Raw genomic sequence first — 25659 nt, 5'->3', positions numbered from 1 at the left:
TTAGAGAAAACACAGCTAGGGTTTTTCAAAATATTTTGTGACCTCTGTTGTGTAATTTCTGTACTGCAATAACTTATTTATAATGTGGGCTGCTAACAGCTTAGGGCCCATTAGTCATAAGTTCAAGCCTGACAAGCAAAGCCCGCATGTTCAGAAATTAATATAAAATTCATCGTGACTCAGATTGATAAACCAATTTCACCAATGTTCACAGAAACCATTTCTGCATCTTTTAGAATCAAGACAAATTTTCTGAATCCGAATTCAGTGGTTTCCAAAAATGCCCATCCCTATGTCATTTTAGGAAATCTTACTCCTCTACTCTTAAATAAGAAGTCCCACTTCTTTGTTCATTAAATTTAACTCTTTAAATTTAACTATCTCAACGGGGATTAAAAATCCATTATTCTGTGTGACCCTCAATGGTTCAGGGATACAGCTAGCCGTGGGCTCACAACTCCTTGTGACTCGGAACAACAATTTCCGACTTGCCCATCGAATCATGGTAAGAGCGCCTAGTAACATCGCCCCATGATTCCCTAGGTATCACTGATAGTGCCTGCAAGAACCAATAGATTTTGGTTAGCGTACAGTACGGTCCCTTCATCCATATATCCCGATCGAATCAACAACCATTGGTAAATCGAGAGTCGTTCGAGATTCGATAACTATGTAATACATCTTGAAGATCAAATAGTGACATCGCATGTGCTACTAAGAAACCATTTCTTAAAACACATCATGTACTCTGGCCAGAGATTCGTCACACTAATATCTCCTCAGATTGCATAGGATATCCACACTAGCAAGTATGTGGTGAATCCTTGACAACAAAGCATCGACTCATATATGTGTCGTAACTATACCCAATCCCGACACCTGATGACCCTAATAGAGTCGGTAAACGAGTCAAAGTACAGTACTAGCATATAGAGTCTCAATGATGTTTCAAGTAGTAAGGACTAATGGTGTACAACCAAAACCGCGGACTTTATCCACTCGATAAGTGATAACCACTTGGAAAGTCCGGATAGGATAGTTCGATCATTCATCGTATGAATATCCATTTGCATGCTTTGAACATCTCTATGTTCCATACCAATGAAACGTGGTACTCGGCATCGCAAATGCTAGTCTCAATCTCGAGCGATCCTTATCCTTATTAACGGACGGCCCAATCGACTAGGAACTGTTTAGAATATACAGTGACTATAAGATGTGTTTCATGATAGTCATCCCCATGCACTACCATATCTTACATACACTATAGTATATTCAAGGTCTTTATCAAAACAACAATAGTATATCACAATATAACAATATGAAGAAAGATAAAGTCATTGCCATTAATAAAAGTGTAAATTATATTAAACAAAAGATTGTTTATACAAAGAGTCATCAAAGCCCTTAGCCACAAGTTGGCTCACCGGGCACCCACTCTTTCAATCTCCCACTTGCCCTAAAGCCAACTAGTCATACTACGTAGACCCATTGTTTCGCGATGTTTGTCAAATAATGGTCCTGGCAAGGGCTTAGTAAGTGGATCAGCGATATTGTCTGCAGAGGCCACTCTCTCGACAGTGATGTCTCCTCTTTCCACGATCTCCCGGATGATGTGGTATTTCCTCAGTACGTGTTTGGATCTTTGATGAGACCTTGGTTCCTTTTCCTGAGCAACGGCACCCGTGTTGTCACAGTACACCGGGACTGGACCAATAACTTCAGGAATTACGCCCAACTCTTGGACGAAATTCCTCATCCAAACGGCCTCTTTAGCAGCAGCTGATGCTGCAATGTATTCTGCCTCAGTGGTGGAATCCGCTGTGGTGTCCTGCTTGGAACTCTTCCAAGAGACAACACCGCCATTGAGCATGAACACAAATCCAGAGGTTGACTTCGAGTCATCCACGTCACTTTGGAAGCTAGAGTTGGTATAGCCTTCCAATTTTAGTTCTCTTCCTCCATATACCATGAACATATTCTTAGTCCTTCGTAAGTACTTAAAAATGTCCTTCACGGCTTTCCAATGCATTTGACCGGGATTAGCTTGATATCTGCTCGTGACACTCAGAGCAAATGCTGCATCCGGTCTGGTAGATATCATCCCATACATGATACTACCAATGGCTGACGCATATGGTACATGTGTCATTTTTTCTATCTCTTCATCAGTCTTGGGACACATAGACTTGGATAGAGAAACTCCATGACACATAGGTAGATGTCCTCTCTTGGACCCATCCATTGAAAACCTTTTTAATATGGTGTCGATGTAGGTTGCTTGAGTGAGTCCTATCATTCTCTTAGATCTATCTCTATAGATCTGTATCCCTAGAATATAGGATGCCTCACCCAAATCCTTCATCGAGAATCTACCTGATAACCATATCTTTGTTGACTGCAACATCCCTACGTCATTCCCAATGAGTAGGATGTCATCAACATAAAGTACTAAGAATGTCACAGCATCCTTAACTACTTTCTTGTACACGCACGGTTCCTCCGGGTTCTTGATGAAACCAAAATCATTTATTGTTTCATCAAATTTCTGGTTCCAACTTCTTGATGCTTGTTTGAGACCATAGATCGATCTCTGAAGCTTGCATACCTTATGCTCACTTCCCATGGATGTGTATCCCTCAGGCTGCGTCATATAGATCTCTTCCTTAATGTTTCCATTAAGAAATGCAGTCTTCACATCCATTTGCCATATCTCATAGTCATACCAAGCAGCTATGGCAATAAGGATTCTTATGGACTTGAACATTGCAACTGGTGAAAAGGTTTCATCATAGTCAACTCCTTGTCTTTGATTATAACCTTTCGCCACCAATCGTGCCTTGTAGGTCAATACCTTACCATCAGGCCCAAGCTTTCTCTTGTAGATCCATTTACACCCTATTGGAACAATTCCATCGGGAGGATCTACTAAAGACCAAACTTGGTTTATATGCATCGAATCTATTTCCGACTGCATAGCTTCAAGCCATAAATTTGAATCCGCATCAGAAATTGCTTCCTTGAAGTTTCTTGGATCACATCCAACATCGGGTTCATCTTGATCCCCTTCAAGAAGAAGACCATATCGAATAGGAGGTCTAGAAGTCCTCTCGGATCTTCTAGGTATAGGCGTGTCTATCAATGGTTCCTGAGGTGTAGGATCATTATTTTGTATTTCGGGTTCTTCTCGAATTTCTTCGAGTTCCATCATCTCGCCTTTCTTATCCAATAAGAACTCCTTCTCCAAGAAGGTGGCATTCCTTGAAACAAACATCTTTGTTTCAGCAGGATGATAGAAATAATATCCGATTGAATTCTTCGGATACCCTACAAAATAACATAAGGTGGATCGACTATTCAACTTATCTCCCACTGTCTGCTTCACGTAAGCAGGACATCCCCAAATCCTCAAGTACGAATACTTAGGAGCTTTGCCATTCCATAACTCGTATGGTGTTTTGTCCACTGCTTTGGTATGGACGTTGTTCAACAACAACACCGCCGTTTCAAGCGCGTAGCCCCAAAACGAAGGTGGAAGCTCAGTGAAGCTCATCATGGATCGAACCATGTCCAACAAAGTTCGATTACGACGCTCCGATACACCATTCAGCTGAGGTGTCATAGGAGGAGTCCACTGAGAGAGAATCCCATTCTCTTTCAGATAGTCCAAAAACTCGGTACTTAAGTATTCTCCACCTCGATCCGATCGAAGTGCTTTAATACTTTTACCTAGCTTGTTTTCTACTTCAGCCTTGAATTCTTTGAACTTTTCAAATGCTTCAGACTTATATTTCATTAAATATAAATACCCATACCTAGAATAATAATCAGTAAAGGTAATGAAGTAGGTGTGGCCGAATTGAGTACCAATTCTAAATGGACCACAAACATCTGTATGGATCAAATCCAACAGATTTTGTTTCCCCTTAAAAGGAGATTTAGTCATTTTTCCTTTCAGGTAGGACTCACAAGTAGGTAGAGAGTTAATATCAGACATATCAAACATGCCCTCTCCCACTAGCTTGTTCATCCTCCTTGAGGAAATATGACCTAGCCTAACATGCCAAAGGTTTGCCGGGTTTTGACTATCGATTTTCCTTTTGTTTGTTGTTACCGGTTTATCAACATAATTTATTGGAACGTCTTTTAATTTGAAGTTATATAGATCGTTTTCAAGTTGTCCATTTCCAATCAAACATTTATTCTTGTAAATATTGCAAATATCATTCACAAAATTGCAAGAATAACCATCTCTATCAAGCATAGAAACAGAAATAATGTTTTTAATCAAATCTGGAACAAATAAAACATCTCTCAAAAGTAACTTAAAACCGTTCTGCAAAATTAAATAAACATCTCCCACAGCTTTAGCTTCAACTCTGGAACCATTTCCGAGCCTCAGCTTGGTCTCACCCATTCTAAGCTTGCGACTTCTTGTCATCACCTGCAAATCATTGCAAATGTGAGATCCACATCCGGTATCCAATACCCAAGAAGTAGTATTAAGTGAAACATTTATTTCAATATAGAACATACCCTTCGCAGTTCGCAACTGCTCTAGATATTCCTTGCAGTTACGTTTCCAATGACCGGGTTTCTTGCAGTGATGGCAAACATCCTTGGATTTTTTCATGTTTGAAGCCTTTGTCTTGTACTTCTTCTCGGGTCAGGTTTTCTTGGGTGGGGCAGAACATTTCTTACCCTTTGTACTTGGCCCCTTCTTAGCAGAAGAAGAGGAGCCCACCAAGAAAGCCGGTTTATCCTTCTTTAAAGTGGATTCATATGTTACAAGCATATTGACCATCTCTTCAAGGGAGGCCTCTATCTTATTCATATTGAAATTCACCACAAATCCGTCAAACGAAGAAGGAAGAGATAGAAGTAATAAGTCCACGTTGAGTTCATGCTCCAACACCAAATCAAGCGTTACCAACTTCTGTATGAGCCAAATCACTCGTACCCCATGATCACGGACCGAAGTCCCTTCATGCATGTGACACGTCATTAGCTCTTTTACATTAGCGAACCTTTCAGCTCTCGATTGAGCCCCAAAAAGTTCCTTGAGTTGTACGTGAATGTCAGCAGCATTCACGGTATCCTCAAATCGCCTCTGGAGTTCATCAGACATCGAGGCTTGCATATAGCATTTGGCCTTGATATCATGGTCCCACCATGTATCAAGTTTGTCCAACTCTTCCGGACTTATATCAGCTGGTGCTTCCTTTGGAGGAGATTTTTCTAACACGTAGAGCATCTTCTCCGAAGTCAAGACAATCTTCAACTTACGGAACCATTCCGTATAGTTTGCGCCAGTCAGTTTATTTTGTTCGAGGATAGAGAATAGTGGATTACGCGAATTCATCTTTATGAAATACTGAAAAGAAACAGACAATTATCAGTTATTGTTTAATTAATTTACTAAGACATAAAATAGGCGAAATTTATTTTATGAATCTCACTCCCACTATTTTAACGATTTCACTACCCTCTAGTGAAAACGGGAAACTATTTTCCTTAGTGGGAACATGGAGTCCAATTGACAAACTATGGTCCCGAATAATATCATCCAACCATAATTTTCAAAAGGTAGAGCCCAATTGCTTCCAAAAAAACCTCCACGTTTTTACCTCATGTCCAATAAGGGCCCAATAATATGACGCCGTTTATTGTGACATGTCAAGATGACCCATCAATATTAAGTTGTGATGGACGGTCGCCATGTGGATCCCCCAATAATATGAGCCGATCCCATGGGAGTTCCACCCAACTTACAACATGTGTCGATCCAATGTACAGCTTTCCGACGAACGGGCCCCCCCAATAATATGAGCCGGACCGTATCCGCGGGTAGCATCTCATACATTGATCGTTGATGGAAGGTAAGAACATTTAAACAATATTTAAATTTTCTTTATTTATCTTGATATCAATTTTAAATCATATTTAAAATGAGGGATTTTAATTTTGAAAATTTTCTCATCATTTTAAAATTTGTATGCTTGCGGGATTCATACAATTTTGTCTAAAACATGCATACAACTATAATATCATATATTATATAGGATGATCGATTCCATTTCTAATCGACCTGTGGTTGCCAATCACGAGTCTAAGTCCAATCCTAGGTAATATGCAGGTATGCAATGCAATCCTATTACATTGAGCTTCCAATTTACATTTCTTCAGTCTTTATTGTCTGCTGGGCCCACCTCCGTCTTCAAATCTTCATCTCCCACTAAGTCTAATGTATTTACAATAAATAACCATGACAAGTAGGGGATACATTTCAAGGGGTGGGAACGGGCCATAAACCAAGCCCACTTTTATTACATATGACAATTCATATTGGGCCATAAACCAGACCCATTAATAAATCCAACAACAATAAAAACAAATGTAAATTCCTAACATACACCTACAAAATTGGTCATGGAAATCGATCATCCTTATCCAATAATATTTAATTCAAAATTAATTTATTGGATAACATGCAATGGCAATTTAAATTAAAAGGATAAAATCATATTCCATATATAAAATCTTATTTTACATACAAAATCATATTTTATCTTTTTATCAAATAAAATCATATTTTACATATAAAATCCAATTTTATACATAAAATCATATTTTACTCAATATTTCCATAAGATCATATCTTATCATCAATTGTACCAAAAATAATTAATTTCATAAAATCTGATTTAACGGATAAAATCTATAAATTTTCCAAAAATTCAAATTTATCCAAAAATCAATTTTAAAATTTTCGGACTCGAACAATTCGATCCGACGCCTCGTGGACCAATCAAAAACAATTTTCGATCGGACCAAAAATAGAATTTTAACATATTAAAATTTTAATTTAAAAATAAAAATTAATTTTTCCCGGGCCGCCCGGGACACTCCCGGGCTGCCCGCGCCCCAAAGGGGCTCGGGCCGGGTAGGCGCTGCGCTGGGAAGCGCCGTGCGCTGCCCGGGGCAGCGACCCTCGCTGCCCCCCGGGCAGCGATCCAATCGCTGCCCGTGTTTTTGCCCGAAAAAATTTTATTTTAAAAAATTTATTTTGTTTCAAAAACCGAGGCTTATAAAATTTTTGTACAATCGATTAATTTAATCGCTTGATCTGAGCAACCTGGCTCTGATACCACTGTTGGAGAACCGTGATCAGATCAATCAGAATTGATACACGGTGCAGCGGAAGTTTAAAAATTTTATATGGAACGATTTCATAATGGATATCAAAACTTTACAGTTAAATTGTGTGTGTAAAAATTAAATAACAATTAAATTTTTACCTCCAATCTCGAATCGAGATTATGGACACCAACAGATTACTCTGCTCTTGTTGTATATCCCAGGAACTGATGGACGAACTGTTCTTCAATCAGGTCCATGAACAGAGATTTAATCCCTCTGATAGATTGCACTAGAAAATCTATCAGAAGTTTCTACGAAGAGAATTAACAAATTTGATCCGTTAAACCAGACTGAAAATTCAAAATTCACAGGCTGGATTTTTCCCGAGCAGAGGGGAGGGGGGCGGCCACTTAGAGAAAACACAGCTAGGGTTTTTCAAAATATTTTGTGACCTCTGTTGTGTAATTTCTGTACTGCAATAACTTATTTATAATGTGGGCTGCTAACAGCTTAGGGCCCATTAGTCATAAGTTCAAGCCTGACAAGCAAAGACCGCATGTTCAGAAATTAATATAAAATTCATCGTGACTCAGATTGATAAACCAATTTCACCAATGTTCACAGAAACCAATTCTGCATCTTTTAGAGTCAAGACAAATTTTCTGAATCCGAATTCAGTGGTTTCAAAAAATGCCCATCTCTATGTCATTTTAGGAAATCTTACTCCTCTACTCTTAAATAAGAAGTCCCACTTCTTTGTTCATTAAATTTAACTCTTTAAATTTAACTATCTCAACGGGGATTAAAAATCCATTACTCTGTGTGACCCTCAATGGTTCAGGGATACAGCTAGCCGTGGGCTCACAACTCCTTGTGACTCGGAACAACAATTTCCGACTTGCCCATCGAATCATGGTAAGAGCGCCTAGTAACATCGCCCCATGATTCCCTAGGTATCACTGATAGTGCCTGCAAGAACCAATAGATTTTGGTTAGCGTACAGTACGGTCTCTTCATCCATATATCCCGATCGAATCAACAACCATTGGTAAATCGAGAGTCGTTCGAGATTCGATAACTATGCAATACATCTTGAAGATCAAATAGTGACATCGCATGTGCTACTAAGAAACCATTTCTTAAAACACATCATGTACTCTGGCCAGAGATTCGTCACACTAATATCTCCTCAGATTGCATAGGATATCCACACTAGAAAGTATGTGGTGAATCCTTGACAACAAAGCATCGACTCCTATATGTGTCGTAACTATACCCAATCCCGACACCTGATGACCCTAATAGAGTCGGTAAACGAGTCAAAGTACAGTACTAGCATATAGAGTCTCAATGATGTTTCAAGTAGTAAGGACTAATGGTGTATAACCAAAACCGCGGACTTTATCCACTCGATAAGTGATAACCACTTGGAAAGTCCGGATAGGGTAGTTCGATCATTCATCGTATGAATATCCATTTGCATGCTTTGAATATCTCTATGTTCCATACCAATGAAACGTGGTACTCGGCATCGCAAATGCTAGTCTCAATCTCGAGTAATCCTTATCCTTATTAACGGACGGCTCAATCGACTAGGAACTGTTTAGAATATACAGTGACTATAAGATGTGTTTCATGATAGTCATCCCCATGCACTACCACATCTTACATACACTATAGTATATTCAAGGTCTTTATCAAAACAACAATATTATATCACAATATAACAATATGAAGAAAGATAAAGTCATTGCCATTAATAAAAGTGTAAATTATATTAAACAAAAGATTGTTTATACAAAGAGTCATCAAAGCCCTTAGCCACAAGTTGGCTCACCGGGCACCCACTCTTTCAGGTCCCGCATGGCATGATCATTTACCATTGGTGGAGTTCGCCTACAACAATAGTTTCCATCGCAGCATTGGCATGGCACCATTTGAGGCTCTTTATGGACGCTGTTGTCGTACACCTTTGTTTCGGGACGAGGTTGGTGTGCGTCAGGTTGAGGGTTCTCAGATGATTCAGCAGATGATTGATGCAGTAGAGTTGATCCGACACAGGATTAAGGCAGCCCAGGATCGACAGGCTAGCTACACGAACACTCACCGCAGGCCACTTCATTTTGAGGTAGGGGAATGCGTTTTCTTGCGTGTGTCACCTTTCCGGAAGGTGATGAGGTTTGGTCGCAAGGGTAAGCTGACACCTAGATTTATTGGTCCTTTCGAGATTCTCGAGAAGGTTGGGGATGTGGCTTATCGTCTGGCCTTGCCACCCGATCTTTCGGAGATCCACGATGTGTTCCACGTGTCCTTGTTGAGGCAGTATGTGGCGGACGAGTCGCATATTTTGCATCCGACCGAGGTAAAGGTAGATCGGGATCTATCGTATGTGGAGAAACCCCTGCGGATTCTTGACAGGAAGGAAAAGGTACTTCGTAACAAGCGTATACCGTTGGTGATGGTACAGTGGCAACGCAGAGATGCAGAGGAAGCTACTTGGGAGTTGGAGAGCCGGATGTTAGCCGAGCACCCCGATTTATTTTGTGATTTTGTACTTCTTTGTACCGAGTTTGTACTTGTTCAGTTGTAATAAGATTATTTTGTTGGCTATTTATGTTTTCCTCTAAGACTTAAATTTCTAGGACGAAATTTCTTAAGTGGGGGAGAATGTGGTAACCCGCATTTCTAATTAGTGATTAATGAGTAATTAATCATGTGATCATGTTTAGATTAAGTAAAACATGATTAATTAAGTTCCTGTTGGGATAACGGACTTCAGAAATGGATTCAGAGCACTCAAATTAGTTGAATTGGTTCAGCAGGATCGAACGCTCCGAACTGGAGTTTGGAGGATACGAAGAGGATCGGAGGCTCCGTCGGTTGGATCGGAGGATCCGAACAGGGTTAGGGATTACGTCATCAACTACGTCAGCAAGGTGATGTCATGGATGACATCACTGATGTGACTTCGGAAGACCCGAAGTAAGGATCGGACAGTTCGATCATGTTCGGACGATCCGAAGTCGTGATCGGAGGATCCGAACCAGTTTGGAGGGCCCGAAGCCGAGTTCGAACGGCCCGAACGTCGTCTATAAATAGAGGAGCCGAGGATCATTTGTGACTCGCACATCTCCTCTCTTCTCTCTCAATTCCGAAGCCTTCTAACTCAGATCTAGGGAGATCTAGGCGTCCTACGGGAAATCCGGAAGTGGCTTAGTGATCTAGACATCATCGCGGAGCTACGGCCTAGTTTTGAGGCAATCTACAGCAAGGGGCTAACGACGGACGCAGGTATAGCTTTGGCATCCTAAAAATATTTAGAAGTATGCTTTAGCTTAGTTAAGGCTTTTAGAGCTTTATGGTTAATGCATGAATATTTGCATTGTAGTAGCAAGTAGACTAGACTAGTAGGCTTGGAGTCTAGACCAGCGGAGCTAGGTTTGACCAGCAGTGTTAGAGGTACGTAAGTACTGATCGAGATAGCCGGCATGATATATTTGCTTGTATGTTGCATGAGTATGTGCTATATGCTTTATCGTGTCTTAGCATGTTTTACCATCTTAGCACATACATGATTTTACGTGTGACTGCATCCGGAGAGATGTGAGTCATTGACAGTCTCCATAAGGAACAATGATCTCATTTTGGACTCGAGTCAGGTATGAAAGTTTCCACATGAGGCTTGTATCCTGTTTTAGATTCGGGTCAGGATGGGGTTGGCTCAGCCCTGATATGGAGTATACGAGTACCCCGCGGAGTAGCTCTCTAGTCGGTACTGTATATTGTCGGCGCCATGAGCAAGTGTTTTCACTTGAGTTTTAAATCATCTGTGTGCGCATATTTGTATTTATATCATTGCTTCGTATTGAGCGTTCTAGCTCACGCCCCTGTGTTTGGGTATTGTGTACCTTGTGGCGGGACAGGTTTGAGGCTGGACGGTCCAGGCGGCTCTCAGCAGGATTGAGCTTTGGAGAGTGCGAGGTTGTAGAGGGTAGGGATTTATTTACCCTGAACCTTCGATTTTGTTGTATAACAGTACTTATACACTTGTGATAGCGTCGGTTGTATTCTGCCGATTGGATTTTTTGTATTTTTATTATCCGCTCTTTACGCTTTAAGCTTTTATTGCGTGCGCTTTTACTATAACTCTGATTAGGTAGTAGATCCGGGTTGGGTCACTACAATAACATGGTTGGGTAAAATAATAACAATCAAAAGGGATATATTCTAAAGAAAATGCAAGTCGGAAAGTAGAAAATTTTGATATGAATATCAGAAGTAAAACTGAAATGATTTATGTACAATGAAACAAGAAAACTAAAAAGGGCGATATTGTCAAACGGACTTATTGGATCAAGATGAATGATGTCTTGACAAAATAGAAGTGTTACTCAAAATGTATAATCGAAGGCGAAAGAAAAACAAAAAGAAAAATGTATACAAAATATGGTATAGACAGATACAATGTCTAAACATTTGGGCAAGTGCTACAACTTAAATTGTAATTCACCCAAGTGTAGGTTGTCTGCAAGTAATATACTCGTGAGTACGAGATCGATCCACGGAGAGGATGTTGTAAGTTTAATTTTAGCAATAATATATTATAGATTTATAAAACTTCAAATACACAAATTATAAAATTGTCAAGGTTTCAAAGGTTCCTTGTTGGTTTATTTAAGATTGCTTAATAAATAAAAGAAACTAAAATAAGAATAAACATAAAAGAACAATGAAATATTTAAACAAGTATATCATATAATATAGTTCCCACTATATTAATATCAGTCGATATTTAATACATGGTACCCATAATATATATATAAATGCATAAATATAAATTGACATAAAAGTAAATGTTAGATCAAATCACAATATTTCATTTAGAACAACCGGCAGAGCCACGCTATCGTCTAAATAAAATATATGACTTTATGTTAGATGCGATAAAGTAAATGTTAGTTGCGGAAAAGTAAATGTTATATGCGAGAAAGTAAATGTTAGTTGCAAAAAAGTAAATGTTAGTTGCGATAAAGTAAATGTTAGATGCGAGAAAGTAAATGTTAGTTCAAATCACAATATATTATTTAGAACAACCGACAGTGTCATGCTATCGTCTAAATAATATATATGACTTTATTATAAATAGATACATATATTTATAGTATATAATTATTGTAGTTTTTATTGTATCATATTTGACAACAAATCAAGGTAACCACATTCAAGGTACCAAGCATTTGATGTAAATAGATAACAACAAATCATCCAAAATTATACCTACAAATAAAGATCAATTAGTAAAAATAAAAATAGAAAAGAAAAGAATATACAAAATATAAACAATCTTACTTGACCAACAATGAAACCTTTTCACCTTGACATAAATAGATTTAGCTTTCCATGAACATGAAACTCAAGAATAAAGATAAAAGAAATTTCATACTTGAACTTGAGAAACTTGCACACTCAAACTTTTATTCTCACACACACAATATTTATTTTACAAATGAAGAATTCTCTCCACTCTTGCACACTACAAAGCTTATACAACACATCTATTTATAGGCCAAATGAGAGCAAGAGTCCAAGGCTCATTAAATATGAAATAGTAAAGTTGGTGGGTGCTTGTCTCCTTGAATGTCAATACCTTGATCCAACTTTAATTGGCATGTTTGATGCCTTAGACCACCGATTCAGCCTTTCTTTTCAACATAGAACACGTAGGATATTTTGTGTAGATGTGTTTGGACAACTCATTCACCCCTTTTGGATAAAATATGAAATACTTGTGATATTTTTACTCCAAGCTGGTCATAGTAAAAGTAAATCTATCTCCATTTTGATGTTTAATTATTTTGATCATCTTAATGAAGTTTTTGGAATTTCTTGTCTTCTACAAAGTTGAAGATGCCTCTTTTGTGATTCTACAGGTTTTGAGATTACTCCATTATGACCTCTGTAGCTTGAGTAATTTTATTTTTACCAAACCTGCGCAAACCGTAAAATACAACATTTTAGTAAAACATTTAAATATAAACACATAACACTAAAATAATACAACTTCATAATTTTAATTAAACTTAAATTTTAAAACACACTTTTTAACATATAAATAATTACAAATTTTAAGTTTCATCACACCCCCAAACCGGCTAATTACTAGTCCCTTAGTAATAAAATATCATAAAATATCATAAAATCACAAGTTAGATTTTTATTCCTTAATATATATTCAAATTTGCAAACTTTGAAATTTTAAAAACACACTTGTGAGGAGATCATATGTTTATTTATAAATCTCATTATCAACCAATATATTAATATGTAATTGGATGGGCTATACATATATATTTCACACAATATCAAAATATTAAATATATATAATTTTTTTTTTACATAAATATTTTCTAAAAACTTTGAGAATAATATAATTAAAAGGATAATAGAAATCATTTTCATAACATGTATATCATCAGGAATATTAATGTAAAAGTCTCAACTCCATATTCTCTCGGGTTAAAGTATTTCATATATAGCTGTTTTTCACTCATGGAGTTGGAAGAAAATTATACACTCTTTGAAAATGGCTAGTAAAGCAGACAATCAAATAACCTAATATTGAAAATAAGATAGAATGATTTACAAAGAATAAACCCATTTTTTTTTGTTTTTTTTGTTTTTGTTTTTTTTTTTTTTTTTTTTTTTTTTTTTTTTTTGCTTGGTTTTTTTTTGTTTTTTTTTTTTTTAGCTTGGCTGCAAAATTGTTTTTACATAATCAAATACCTCCAATAAACTTTGAAAATGTAACATTTTTTTTTTTCAAAGTTTATTTATTTTTTTATTTTTTATGAGGTAAATCTATTACATTAATAATTATAGTAGAGATATTAATACTCTACATCTTTACAATCAAACTTCAAACAACTTTGCAGCCAATTTTCATTTTTCTTCTTTTTTTTTTTTTTCAAAATGGGTTTAATCTAGTAATCAACCATTTCTTAATAATCAATAAAAGCTTATAAGTTGTTTTCTCAATTCTTACCCCTCACTCACAAAATTTATGTGAGTAACTATTGCACTTTTACAAATTAATTCCCTCAATTATACATGTTATTATTTATTCAATCAATATCACTTTAATTATATACTCATAAAAGTTTTAGAAAATATGTATTTGAAAACACACAATTATATATTATTTATAACTTATATCCCATCAATTATATATTTTCTATTAAATTGATAAAAAGAAGAATAAATAAACATCTATACAAAAAGACTTCATTTTCTTAGTAGTTTGCAATTTAAATATATACGGAATATTAAAATCTAAAATTGATAAAAAGAAGAATAAATAAACATCTATACAAAAAGACTTCATTTTCTTAGTAGTTTGCAATTTAAATATATACGGAATATTAAAATCTAATCTATTGTGATAAGATGATAAATAAAAACTAATGCGTGTCAGGAGTTTTTGACTCCTTACTCTGCCATTGAAAAAGAAAAATAAATATTATTATAGAAATATTTTTTTTTTTTTAAATTTTAAATTTTTTTTTTTTTTTTTTTAGAGATAAACCCTCCCCCAAACCTGAATATGACATTGTTTTTAATTTTTATTTATTTTATTTTTTTTAAGAAAAATAAAGAGTACATGATGAAAGAGATATCACCTGGAATTATTGAAGATGAGGAACAAACACAAACCATTTCATGACATGTTGAATCAATGATCCAGTTTTCTTTTCTTACTAGTTGGTTGAGACCAATTGATCTTTGTTATAGCTGAATCAGGTTGATGAACAAAAGCTTGGAGATCATCAATTAATTGGTCTTCATTCGAAGCAAAGATGAGCATCCTTCGTGAATTTTCTGAAATAAAATTTTGTTCCACGGCTACATCGAGAAAAGTCAACAAACCATCATAATAGTTATTGATATTCAACAAGCCAACAGGTTTATTATGGATATTAAGTTGTGCCCAAGAAACAACATGAAAAATTTCTTCTAAAGTACCAAAACCACCAGGTAAGGCAATAAAAGCATCAGAATTTTCTATCATTTTAGTTATTCTCTCGTACATTGATGAAACTTTCAACTCTTCCCCAACCGTAACACCTGTAATATTTCCTTCAGCTAAAGCTGTAGGAATAATACCCAAAACCTGACTACCTCCAAGATGAGCTGCTGTTGAAATAGATCCCATTAACCCAATATTGCCTCCTCCGTAAACCAAGTGAATTTTTCTCTCTGCTAACTTTTTTCCAAGATTAATTGCTGCATCAACAAATATTTCATTCTTTCCAGTATTAGAACCACAAAAGACACAAATATTTTTCAATTTTTGTGAAGAAGATCCTGTCATGTTTTTTTTCTTTTTTTAAAAAAAAAATATAGAGAGAGTTGAGTGATTTTATAAGGAAAACAAGGAATAAGACAGAAATAGGAATACAGATGTGAACAAAATGATGAAAATAGTAAAAAAAATAAATAAATAATATATAATAATAACATGCATGCATATAAACAGTGATGTGATTGTGGCTCACAGTGTTCCTTCAATATTTATGAGTCGAGGGTTGGCTTACCATCCAATTTTTTTATAAATTGGCAAATAGGGTCTTTTTTAGTCAGATTCCCAAGACCATCACCATGACGCTGCACTTGGAATAGTTTCCATAAACGGAGAAGTTGACCTTGTACATCTCCACTAGAATGAGTCTCAAGAGTCAATGAGATATCATCCAATGACTCTTTACTCAGCCCATTCTTAATGAAATCAATTTTATCTTCTCTATTTGTGGAAACATATCCCAAAGATCTGCATTGTCTATTACAAGTCCATCTGGCACAATTATGACAAACATCTAACCTTTTAGCCCTTCTTTTCTTCGCATAGATACTTTTTCCTAGTCCAGACATATTTCGAACAAGTAAGAATTTTGGAACTTCACCACCTAATCGAACCTTGGCTTCAATTATAAGACGAATATCCTCCGGGATTCCTTTTTGCATAAGCATTCTCAATCTTTCACATCTGCCTTCATAAATTATTCTCAGAACTTTTTTAGAAACAGATGGAAAATATTTACCAAGTTTTTTGATAGCTTCATCCATAATATATATTTATATATATATATTCAATTATTTTGGGAAATTGAAATAAAACCGACTGAAAGTAGTCACGGAGTACCGTTATCCACCACTTAACCGGGAAGTGAACTCAATTCTGCAAAAATAAAATAAAAATATAAGTAACAATTAAGTTGGATCATATAAAGGCATAAACTCTTCATTAAGAACTTCATTTTCTATAAACGGTTTAAGTCTTTGCCCATTAACTTTAAATACATTATTATTTTTAGGATTTTCAACATCAACAGCACCATGAGGATAGACAAATTTAACAATAAATGGTCCAGACCATCGCGATCTAAGTTTTCCTGGAAACAAATGCAAGCGAGAATTATAAAGTAAAACTTTTTGTCCGATTTCAAAAGATTTCCTCATAATATTTTTATCATGAAATGCTTTTGTTTTATCTTTATAAATCTTTGCATTTTCATATGCATCATTTCTTAATTCTTCTAGTTCATTTAATTGCAATTTTCTTGATTTAGATGCATCATCTAAATTAGTATTAAACGCTTTAATTGCCCAATAAGCTTTATGTTCAATTTCAACAGGTAAATGACAATGCTTTCCAAAAACTAATCTATATGGTGACATCCCCAATGATGTTTTAAATGTAGTTCTATATGCCCATAATGCATCACTTAATCTTAAAGACCAATCTTTTTTATTTGGATTGACTGTTTTTTCCAAAATTTGTTTTATTTCTTTATTTGCAAGTTCAACCTGACCATTCGTTTGAGGGTGATATGGAGTAGAAACTTTATGTGTAATACCATATTTTCTTAACAACGAAGAAAATGATTTATTTATAAAATGACTTTTCCCATCACTTATTATAGCTCTAGGTATTCCAAATCGACTAAAAATATTTTCTTTCAAAAATTTTATCACAACTTTATGATCATTAGTTCTACATGCAATTGCTTCAATCCATTTTGAAACATAATCGACAGCTACTAAAATATAAGTGAATCCAAAAGATAATGGAAATGGACCCATAAAATCTATTCCTCAACTGTCAAATATTTCAATAATCATGATTGGATTTAAAGGCATCATGTTTCGTTTTGAAATTGAACCCATTTTCTGACAATTTTCACAAGATTTGCAAAATGAATGTGTATCTTTGAATAAAGAAGGCCAATAAAATCCACATTGAAAGATTTTTGCAGCTGTTTTCTTTGACGAAAAATGACCTCCACATGCCTCAGAATGACAAAATTTAATGACACTACTTACCTCATTGTCGGGTATGCATCGTCGAAAAATTTGATCAGGACAATACTTAAACAAATAAGGATCATCCCAATAAAATTTTTTGACCTCTTTCAAGAATTTATTTTTATCTTGTGAACTCCAATGAGAAGGCATTTTATTTGTCACAAGAAAATTTACAATATTAGCAAACCAAGGCGTAGTACTAGCATAAAATAGTTGATCATCCGGAAAATTTTTATTTATTGGTATTTCATTTTGAGATGATTCAGAAATTATTCTTGATAAATGATCGGCTACTACATTTTCTTTTCCTTTTTTATCTTTTATTACAAGATCAAATTCTTGTAACAACAAAATCCATCTTATTAATCTCGGCTTAGCATCTTGTTTATTTGATAAATATTTTATGGCAGAATGATCAGTGTAAACAATAGTAGTAGAACCAATTAAATAGGATCGAAATTTATCTAATGCAAACACTACTGAAAGTAATTCTTTTTCAGTTGTTGAATAATTGATTTGAGCACTATTTAAGGTTCTACTTGCATAATAGATCACATAAGGTTTACCTTCTTTTCTTTGTCCTAACACGGCTCCTACAGCATAATCACTTGCATCACACATTAATTCAAATGGTAAAGACCAATCAGGAGGTTGTAAAATAGGTGATGTAGTTAAAAGATTAATTATTTTTTTAAAAGCAGTTTCACATTCTTGAGTCCATTCAAATTGTGCATCTTTTGTTAAAAGATTTGAAATTGGTTTCGATATTATGCTAAAATTTTTTATAAATCTTCTATAAAATCCCGCATGACCCAAAAATGATCGAATTTCTTTGATCGTGTTTGGTGATGGTAGATTAGCAATAACATCAACCTTAGCTTTATCAACTTCAATTCGTTTTTCAGATATGACATACCCTAACACAATTCCGGATTTAACCATGTAGTGACATTTTTCCCAATTTAAAACAAGATTTTCTTCTTCACATCTTTTTAAAACTTCTTCCAAATTTTTAAGACAGTTTTCAAATGAGTTTCCAAAAACAGTTATATCATCCATAAAAACTTCCACAAATTCTTCAATCATGTCACTAAAAATACTTAGCATGCATCTTTGAAAAGTAGCCGGGGCATTACATAAACCAAATGGCATTCTTTTAAAAGCAAAAGTTCCGAACGGACAAGTGAAAGTAGTTTTTTCTTGATCTTCTAATGATATTGGTATTTGATAATACCCCGAATACCCATCAAGAAAACAATAATAAGGATTATCTGCCACTTTCTCTAAAATTTGATCTAAAAATGGTAACGGAAAGTGATCTTTTCTAGTTGCATCATTTAATTTTCTATAATCAATGCACATACGCCAACTAGATGGAATCCTAGCTTGTAATAATTCTCCCTTTTCATTTTTTATAACAGTGATGCCTGATTTTTTTGGTACTACTTGTGTTGGACTTACCCATTTACTATCCGAGATTGGATAAATAATTCCGGCATCTAATAGTTTTAAAACTTCATTTTTAACAACTTCTTTCATGTGTGGATTTAATCTTCTTTGTGGTTGTTGATATGTTTTAGCATTTTCTTCCAAGTGAATTCTATGTGTGCAGATTAAAGGATTTATACCTTTTATATCTTGCAAAGTCCATCCAATTGCATTTTTGTGTTTTTTAAGTAGTGTTATTACATCTTCTTCTTGTTTTGGTAAGAGGGTAGAAGATATTACAATAGGATATGTTTGATTTTCACCAAAAAAAACATATTTTAGTTCTATTGGCAAGGGTTTTAATTCAAGTTTTGGATGATCATTTTCTTTTACTTCTTCAAGTTCATTAATTTCTTCAAATAACTTTGATTTAAAAACATTTTTTGAATCAAAACTTTCCACTAAACAAACTTCAGATTGTTGATTTAAGTTTTCTTGGTGTATATTTTCTTCCACAATTGTTTCTATTGCATTATCATCTTCATCTTCATTAATACTTGGTTGTTTACATAAATTGAACACATTAAGTTCTAAAGTCATATTTCCAAAAGACAATTTCATTATTCCATTTCGACAATTAATTAAAGCATTTGAAGTTGCTAGAAATGGACGTCCCAATATTACTGAAATTTCGTTATGTACTTCTATTGGTTGTGTATCCAAGACAATAAAATCCACAGGATATATGAATTTATCGACTTGAACTAACACATCTTCTACGATACCTCTAGGTATTTTGATTGACCTATCGGCTAGTAAAAGAGTAACAGATGTAGGTTTTAAATCTCCCAACTCAAGCTTTTCATAAACTGAATAAGGAATTAAATTCACACTTGCTCCCAAATCTAACAAAGCTTTTTTAATTTTATTTTTTCCAATAATACATGAAATTTTTGGACAACCGGGATCTTTATATTTCAAGGTAGAATTATTTTGAATAATAGAACTTACTTGCTCCGTTAAGAATGCTTTCTTCTTTACATGCAATTGTCTTTTTACAGTACATAAATCTTTTAAAAACTTTGCATAAGAAGGCACTTGTTTAATAGCATCTAATAATGGAATATTTATTTTTACTTTTTTAAAAACTTCATAAATATCAGAATCATTTTTTTGTTTTTTATTATTTACTAATGCATGAGGAAAAGGAACATGTTTATTTATTTTATCATCAATTTTCTTATTTTTAGGACTCAAAGCATCATCTTTCTCAAAAGTATCAGGATTTGAATCCTTACTCTTTGAGTTTAATTGATCTTTGTTTTCATCACTATATGGATCATTAACTATTTTACCACTTCTAAGAGTAATAACAGATTTTACTTGATCAAATTTTTCTTGATTTTGATTTTTAGGATTAGGTTGTGGTTGAGATGGAAATTTTCCTTTTTCATGAATATTAAGTGCAGATGCAAATTTTGCAAGAGTTTCTTTCAAATCATTCATAGATTGAATGTTTTGAATATTAATAGACTCTTGCTTTTGAATGTATGCATGAATTTCATCTTCAAAATTTTTTCTTGGAGGTGGGATATAAGGAGCATAACCTTGATGATTTTGGTTATTTTGAAAAGGTTGTTGTGAAGGTTGTGCATTATTATCGTTCCTCCAACTAAAATTGGGATGATTTCTCCAACCAGGATTGTATGTTTGTGAAAAAGGATCTAATGTTGGTTTTTTAAAATTGTTAACATAATTGGCTTGTTCATGGAGACATTCTTTGAATGAAGGCAAAGTAGGACAATTTTTTGTAAGATGATCATGTGTGTCACATATATGACAAACAATTTCTTGAACACTTTTTAATTGATCACTCTTTTTCATTTCTAATGACTCGATTTTTCTTGCTAAAGATGCAAGTTTAGCTTGAACATCTACATCATCTTTAAGATGATAAATACCACCCCCATTTGTTGAATTATTGGTTTTACTTGGTGGTTCAATTGAGCCTATATTATCCCAATTTTGAGCATTTTCTGCTAATGACTCCAAATATTCCATAGCTTTATTTGGGTTTTTATCTTCAAAAGTTCCATTACACATGAATTCTATCATTTGCCTATCTTTAGGTATTAAACCTTCATAAAAGTGAGAAACTATTCTCCATATTTCAAAACCATGATGTGGGCATGTATTAAGTAACTCTTTATATCTATCCCAACATTGATAAAATGTTTTCCCTTGTTTTTGAGAAAAAGTTGTAATTTGTCTTTTAAAAGAGTTTGTTCTATGGGAAGGAAAAAACTTTTTTAGAAATTGTTGTTGCATTTCTTCCCATGATCTTATTGAACTTGATCTCAAATTTTGCAACCATGTTTTAGCTTTATCTTTTAAGGAAAAAGGGAAAAGCTTTAATCGAACAGTATCCATGCTACAATTTTGATCATTATAAGTGTTGCAAACCTCCTCAAATTCTCTTAAATGCAAATATGGATTTTCAGAATCTAAGCCATGAAAATTTGGTAAAAGTTGAATGACTTGTGGCTTAAAATTGAAATTAGATGCATCATGAGGAAAAACTAAACAAGATGGTGTACTAGTTCTTATTGGATTCATATGGTGCCTAAGTGTTCTTGGTTGTTCATGTTCTTGATGATGATTATTATTATTATTATTATCATCTTGATTATTAAAATTATCGTCCATGTTTAAAATATTTTCAGTTACTCGAACAAGTCTACCACTTTGTTTACGACTCCAAACAATCATACAATTAAAAACAACATACTATTTACATAATAACAAAATTAAACTTAATTTATACCTCCCCGGCAACGGCGCCAAAAACTTGCTACAACTTAAATTGTAATTCACCCAATTGTAGGTTGTCTGCAAGTAATATACTCGTGAGTACGAGATCGATCCACGGAGAGGATGTTGTAAGTTTAATTTTAGCAATAATATATTATAGATGAAAATATTATTATAAAACTTCAAATACACAAATTATAAAATTGTCAAGGTTTCAAAGGTTCATTGTTGGTTTATTTAAGATTGCTTAATAAATAAAAGAAACTAAAATAAGAATAAACATAAAAGAATAATGAAATATTTAAACAAGTATATCATATAATATAGTTCCCACTATATTAATATCAGTCGATATTTAATACATGGTACCCATAATATATATATAAATGCATAAATATAAATTGACATAAAAGTAAATGTTAGATTAAATCACAATATTTCATTTAGAACAACCGGCAGAGCCACGCTATCGTCTAAATAAAATATATGACTTTATGTTAGATGCGATAAAGTAAATGTTAGTTGCGAAAAAGTAAATGTTATATGCGAGAAAGTAAATGTTAGTTGCGGAAAAGTAAATGTTAGTTTCGATAAAGTAAAAGTTAGATGCGAGAAAGTAAATGTTAGTTCAAATCACAATATATTATTTAGAACAACCGACAGTGTCATGCTATCGTCTAAATAATATATATGTCTTTATTATAAATAGATACATATATTTATAGTATATAATTATTGTAGTCTTTATTGTATCATATTTGACAACAAATCAAGGTAACCACATTCAAGGTACCAAGCATTTTATGTAAATAGATAACAACAAATCATCCAAAATTATACCTACAAATAAAGATCAATTAGTAAATATAAAAATAGAAAAGAAAAGAATATACAAAATATAAACAATCTTACTTGACCAACAATGAAACCTTTTCACCTTGACATAAATAGATTTAGCTTTCCATGAACATGAAACTCAAGAATAAAGATAAAAGAAATTTCATACTTGAACTTGAGAAACTTGCACACTCAAACTTTTATTCTCACACACACAATATTTATTTTACAAATGAAGAATTCTCTCCACTCTTGCACACTACAAAGCTTATACAACACATCTATTTATAGGCCAAATGAGAGCAAGAGTCCAAGGCTCATTAAATGTGAAATAGTAAAGTTGGTGGGTGCTTGTCTCCTTGAATGTCAATACCATGATCCAACTTTAATTGGCATGTTTGATGCCTTAGACCACCGATTCAGCCTTTCTTTTCAACATAGAACACGTAGGATATTTTGTGTAGATGTGTTTGGACAACTCATTCACCCCTTTTGGATAAAATATGAAATACTTATGATATTTTTACTCCAAGCTGGTCATAGTAAAAGTAAATCTATCTCCATTTTGATGTTTGATTATTTTGATCATATTAATGAAGTTTTTGGAATTTCTTGTCTTCTACAAAGTTGAAGATGCCTCTTTTGTGATTCTACAGGTTTTGAGATTACTCCATTATGACCTCTGTAGCTTGAGTAATTTTATTTTTACCAAACCTGCGCAAACCGTAAAATACAACATTTTAGTAAAACATTTAAATATAAACACATAACACTAAAATAATACAACTTCATAATTTTAATTAAACTTAAATTTTAAAACACACTTTTTAACATATAAATAATTACAAATTTTAAGTTTCATTAGCAAGATAAAAAGAGAAATCAATTTAATAGGTTAATTGAGAGGGAAAAAGATCCGATCTTATTTAAACCCAAAAGGAATTTTGATAAAATTAATCTCCATAAAAAAAATTCTTATTGTCATATCTCTACTAATTGAACCCAATTTACTTAATTACCTTGGTTCTATCAAGTTTCCTAAAAAAACCCATTTTATCGGCATGCTTCTTTTAGCCGAACTTTTCTTAATTCTGTCTATGAGGATTACCTACCAAATTCTTATTAGATGAAGCACTAATATTTGAATTCTTCTCTACATATATCCCGAACCATATTTTCCAATAGTTGGATAGTTCAAACCTAAATTCCTTTAACTGAGTTTCTCTTAACTAGAATCATCCTTAAATGATTTTATCCTTAACTAAACACACAAGATATTGTATGGCAAATCTATGACTTAAAAATTTCTCCTTTTGGTGATAAGCTTAGTATGTCGCATTTCAGACATGTATACTTCAATTGGATCTTCTTCATCCACGTTCTTTGCGTTAACTGGTGTCCAGTTGTAGCTAACTTGATTGGAGTACTTTCACATCCCATAAATCGTTCAAGGACAAAATTGAAGTTCATTCTAGAATAAGATTACTCTTAACAAATCTATTCTATCAGCCAGCTATTTTATCTTATCGGATTCTTTCTCTCCCAACTGGTCTATTGTCCCAGCTGGTCTATCTGAACTAGGGATGCTTCACAACTAAAATTTATTTTTTTTTCAGCAAGAAGCACTTCCCATCCGGATTATGGAACCTGGCGGCTCTGATACCACTAAAATGTCACGCCCCGAAAACGGGCCTAGTTGACATCGGCTTTGTTTAACAATTTAACATTGAAACAACAAGCCTCGTAGTACAAATCTTGCCAAAAACCAATCTATTTCATAAACTATAACTGTTTTTACATAGAAAAACACAAGTGCGACAATGCGGAAGCGAAACTGAAATTTAAAGTAAAAAATATTTCTTCAACTTGAACTGATCCGTCATCACCAACCCCAGAACATATTCTGTTCTTTGTCATCTAACTCATCTTCATTCTTATCTGGGGAGGGAGAGTAAAGGGGTGAGTGTTTTGAGAAACACTCAGCAAGTGGGGGCCAATCGTACACACAAATTTCGAATATATATGTACATGATACGAATTCAAAAGAAGACATGTTCCAGAACATGTCGCAACAGGAGTCAAGATATGAGACAAACAGAATTCGAAACAAAGCATCAAGACAAATCATAACTGAAGCATAACTTAGACATAGAACTGTTATTCATCTCGTTAATCCTTGGCTACTGATCAGTCCCTAATTGTTACTCCTCTAAGGGGACGAGGCCTTAAACGGTTATTATATCCCACCGCATCAAGGCCTTATCATATCATGTTTTCGGAATTTCCTTACCATTTCTTAATTTGAATCCTAACAGTGCATTTCAAGATCTCATTGCATAAAAAAGGAATCGTACAGAATGAAACATGAAACGAAATCAAAGGACATGAAATGAGGAATGTACAATCGAGTTTTCAAAACAGGAACATCATTCTTTTAAAAATATATTTATTCATATCTTATCATAATGACCATGGGCTTTTACTGGTTTTGGGCTCCTTCTGGGGCCTTTTCCCACGCATGGGCTCCCTCTGGGCCTTTTCCCTCACAGGCTTTTCCCAATGCGCCATTATTCCAATCAGAATCATCACAAACGAACATATCACATGGGTATCAATTGGAACGAAAAGAACAGAATGGATCTGAACAAAGGCTTAGCAAAGGAATGCATAACGAATCATAAGGTACTTCAAAATGAAGCATAACAAAGGATTCATGTGGAACAAAACATATACGGAATCAAAGGACATAAAACAAATAGTGTACGATCAAGACTTGAAACGGATACTTGGTGATTTCAAACAAGAATAAGCCCAAACAAAGATTTCGATGGTTTCTTAGAATAATGCTTAGAGAATCAAAATTAACAAAAAGAGTCCAATAGAAACAAGACTCAATGATTTCCATCAAATTGAAACAAAGATGGCTTAAAAAAACTGTAGTGACCCGCACCGTGATCATCTACTAATCAAAACTTAAGCATGCAATTAATTAATAAAATAATCTTAATCAGAGAAACTGCGGAATTAAAGTAAGTCAAATACCAGGTAAGAAAAACCTAGTGGTCAACCCCGCTATCCAGCCTT

At 34.2% G+C, this 25659-nt stretch overlaps 1 protein-coding gene and 1 non-coding gene across 2 annotated transcripts in view; one reads left to right on the top strand and one right to left on the bottom strand.

Annotated features, from left to right (window-relative positions):
• The window catches only part of LOC140877705 (uncharacterized), a 31091-nt gene extending 5948 nt beyond the window's left edge, over positions 1 to 25143 (bottom strand). Inside the window, exons 1-5 of the mRNA XM_073281260.1 lie at positions 25059 to 25143; positions 18957 to 19085; positions 18039 to 18233; positions 17481 to 17837; positions 17007 to 17234 (exon numbers count right to left, since the gene is read on the bottom strand). Coding sequence (XP_073137361.1) covers positions 17007 to 17234; positions 17481 to 17837; positions 18039 to 18233; positions 18957 to 19085; positions 25059 to 25143 — 994 coding nt within the window. The remainder of the gene's footprint in view (positions 1 to 17006; positions 17235 to 17480; positions 17838 to 18038; positions 18234 to 18956; positions 19086 to 25058) is intronic.
• On the top strand, positions 21101 to 21211 carry LOC140885926 (small nucleolar RNA R71). The gene has a single exon (XR_012151338.1). It is a non-coding gene; the product is annotated as a small nucleolar RNA R71 (small nucleolar RNA).
• Positions 25144 to 25659: the final 516 nt, after the last annotated feature.

Source organism: Henckelia pumila, chromosome 2 (genome assembly GCF_033568475.1).
Source record: "Henckelia pumila isolate YLH828 chromosome 2, ASM3356847v2, whole genome shotgun sequence".
Taxonomy (NCBI): Eukaryota; Viridiplantae; Streptophyta; class Magnoliopsida; order Lamiales; family Gesneriaceae; genus Henckelia; species Henckelia pumila.
The sequence above is the reverse complement of the archived record's forward strand: the minus strand, read 5'-3'. Positions and strand labels throughout refer to the sequence as shown.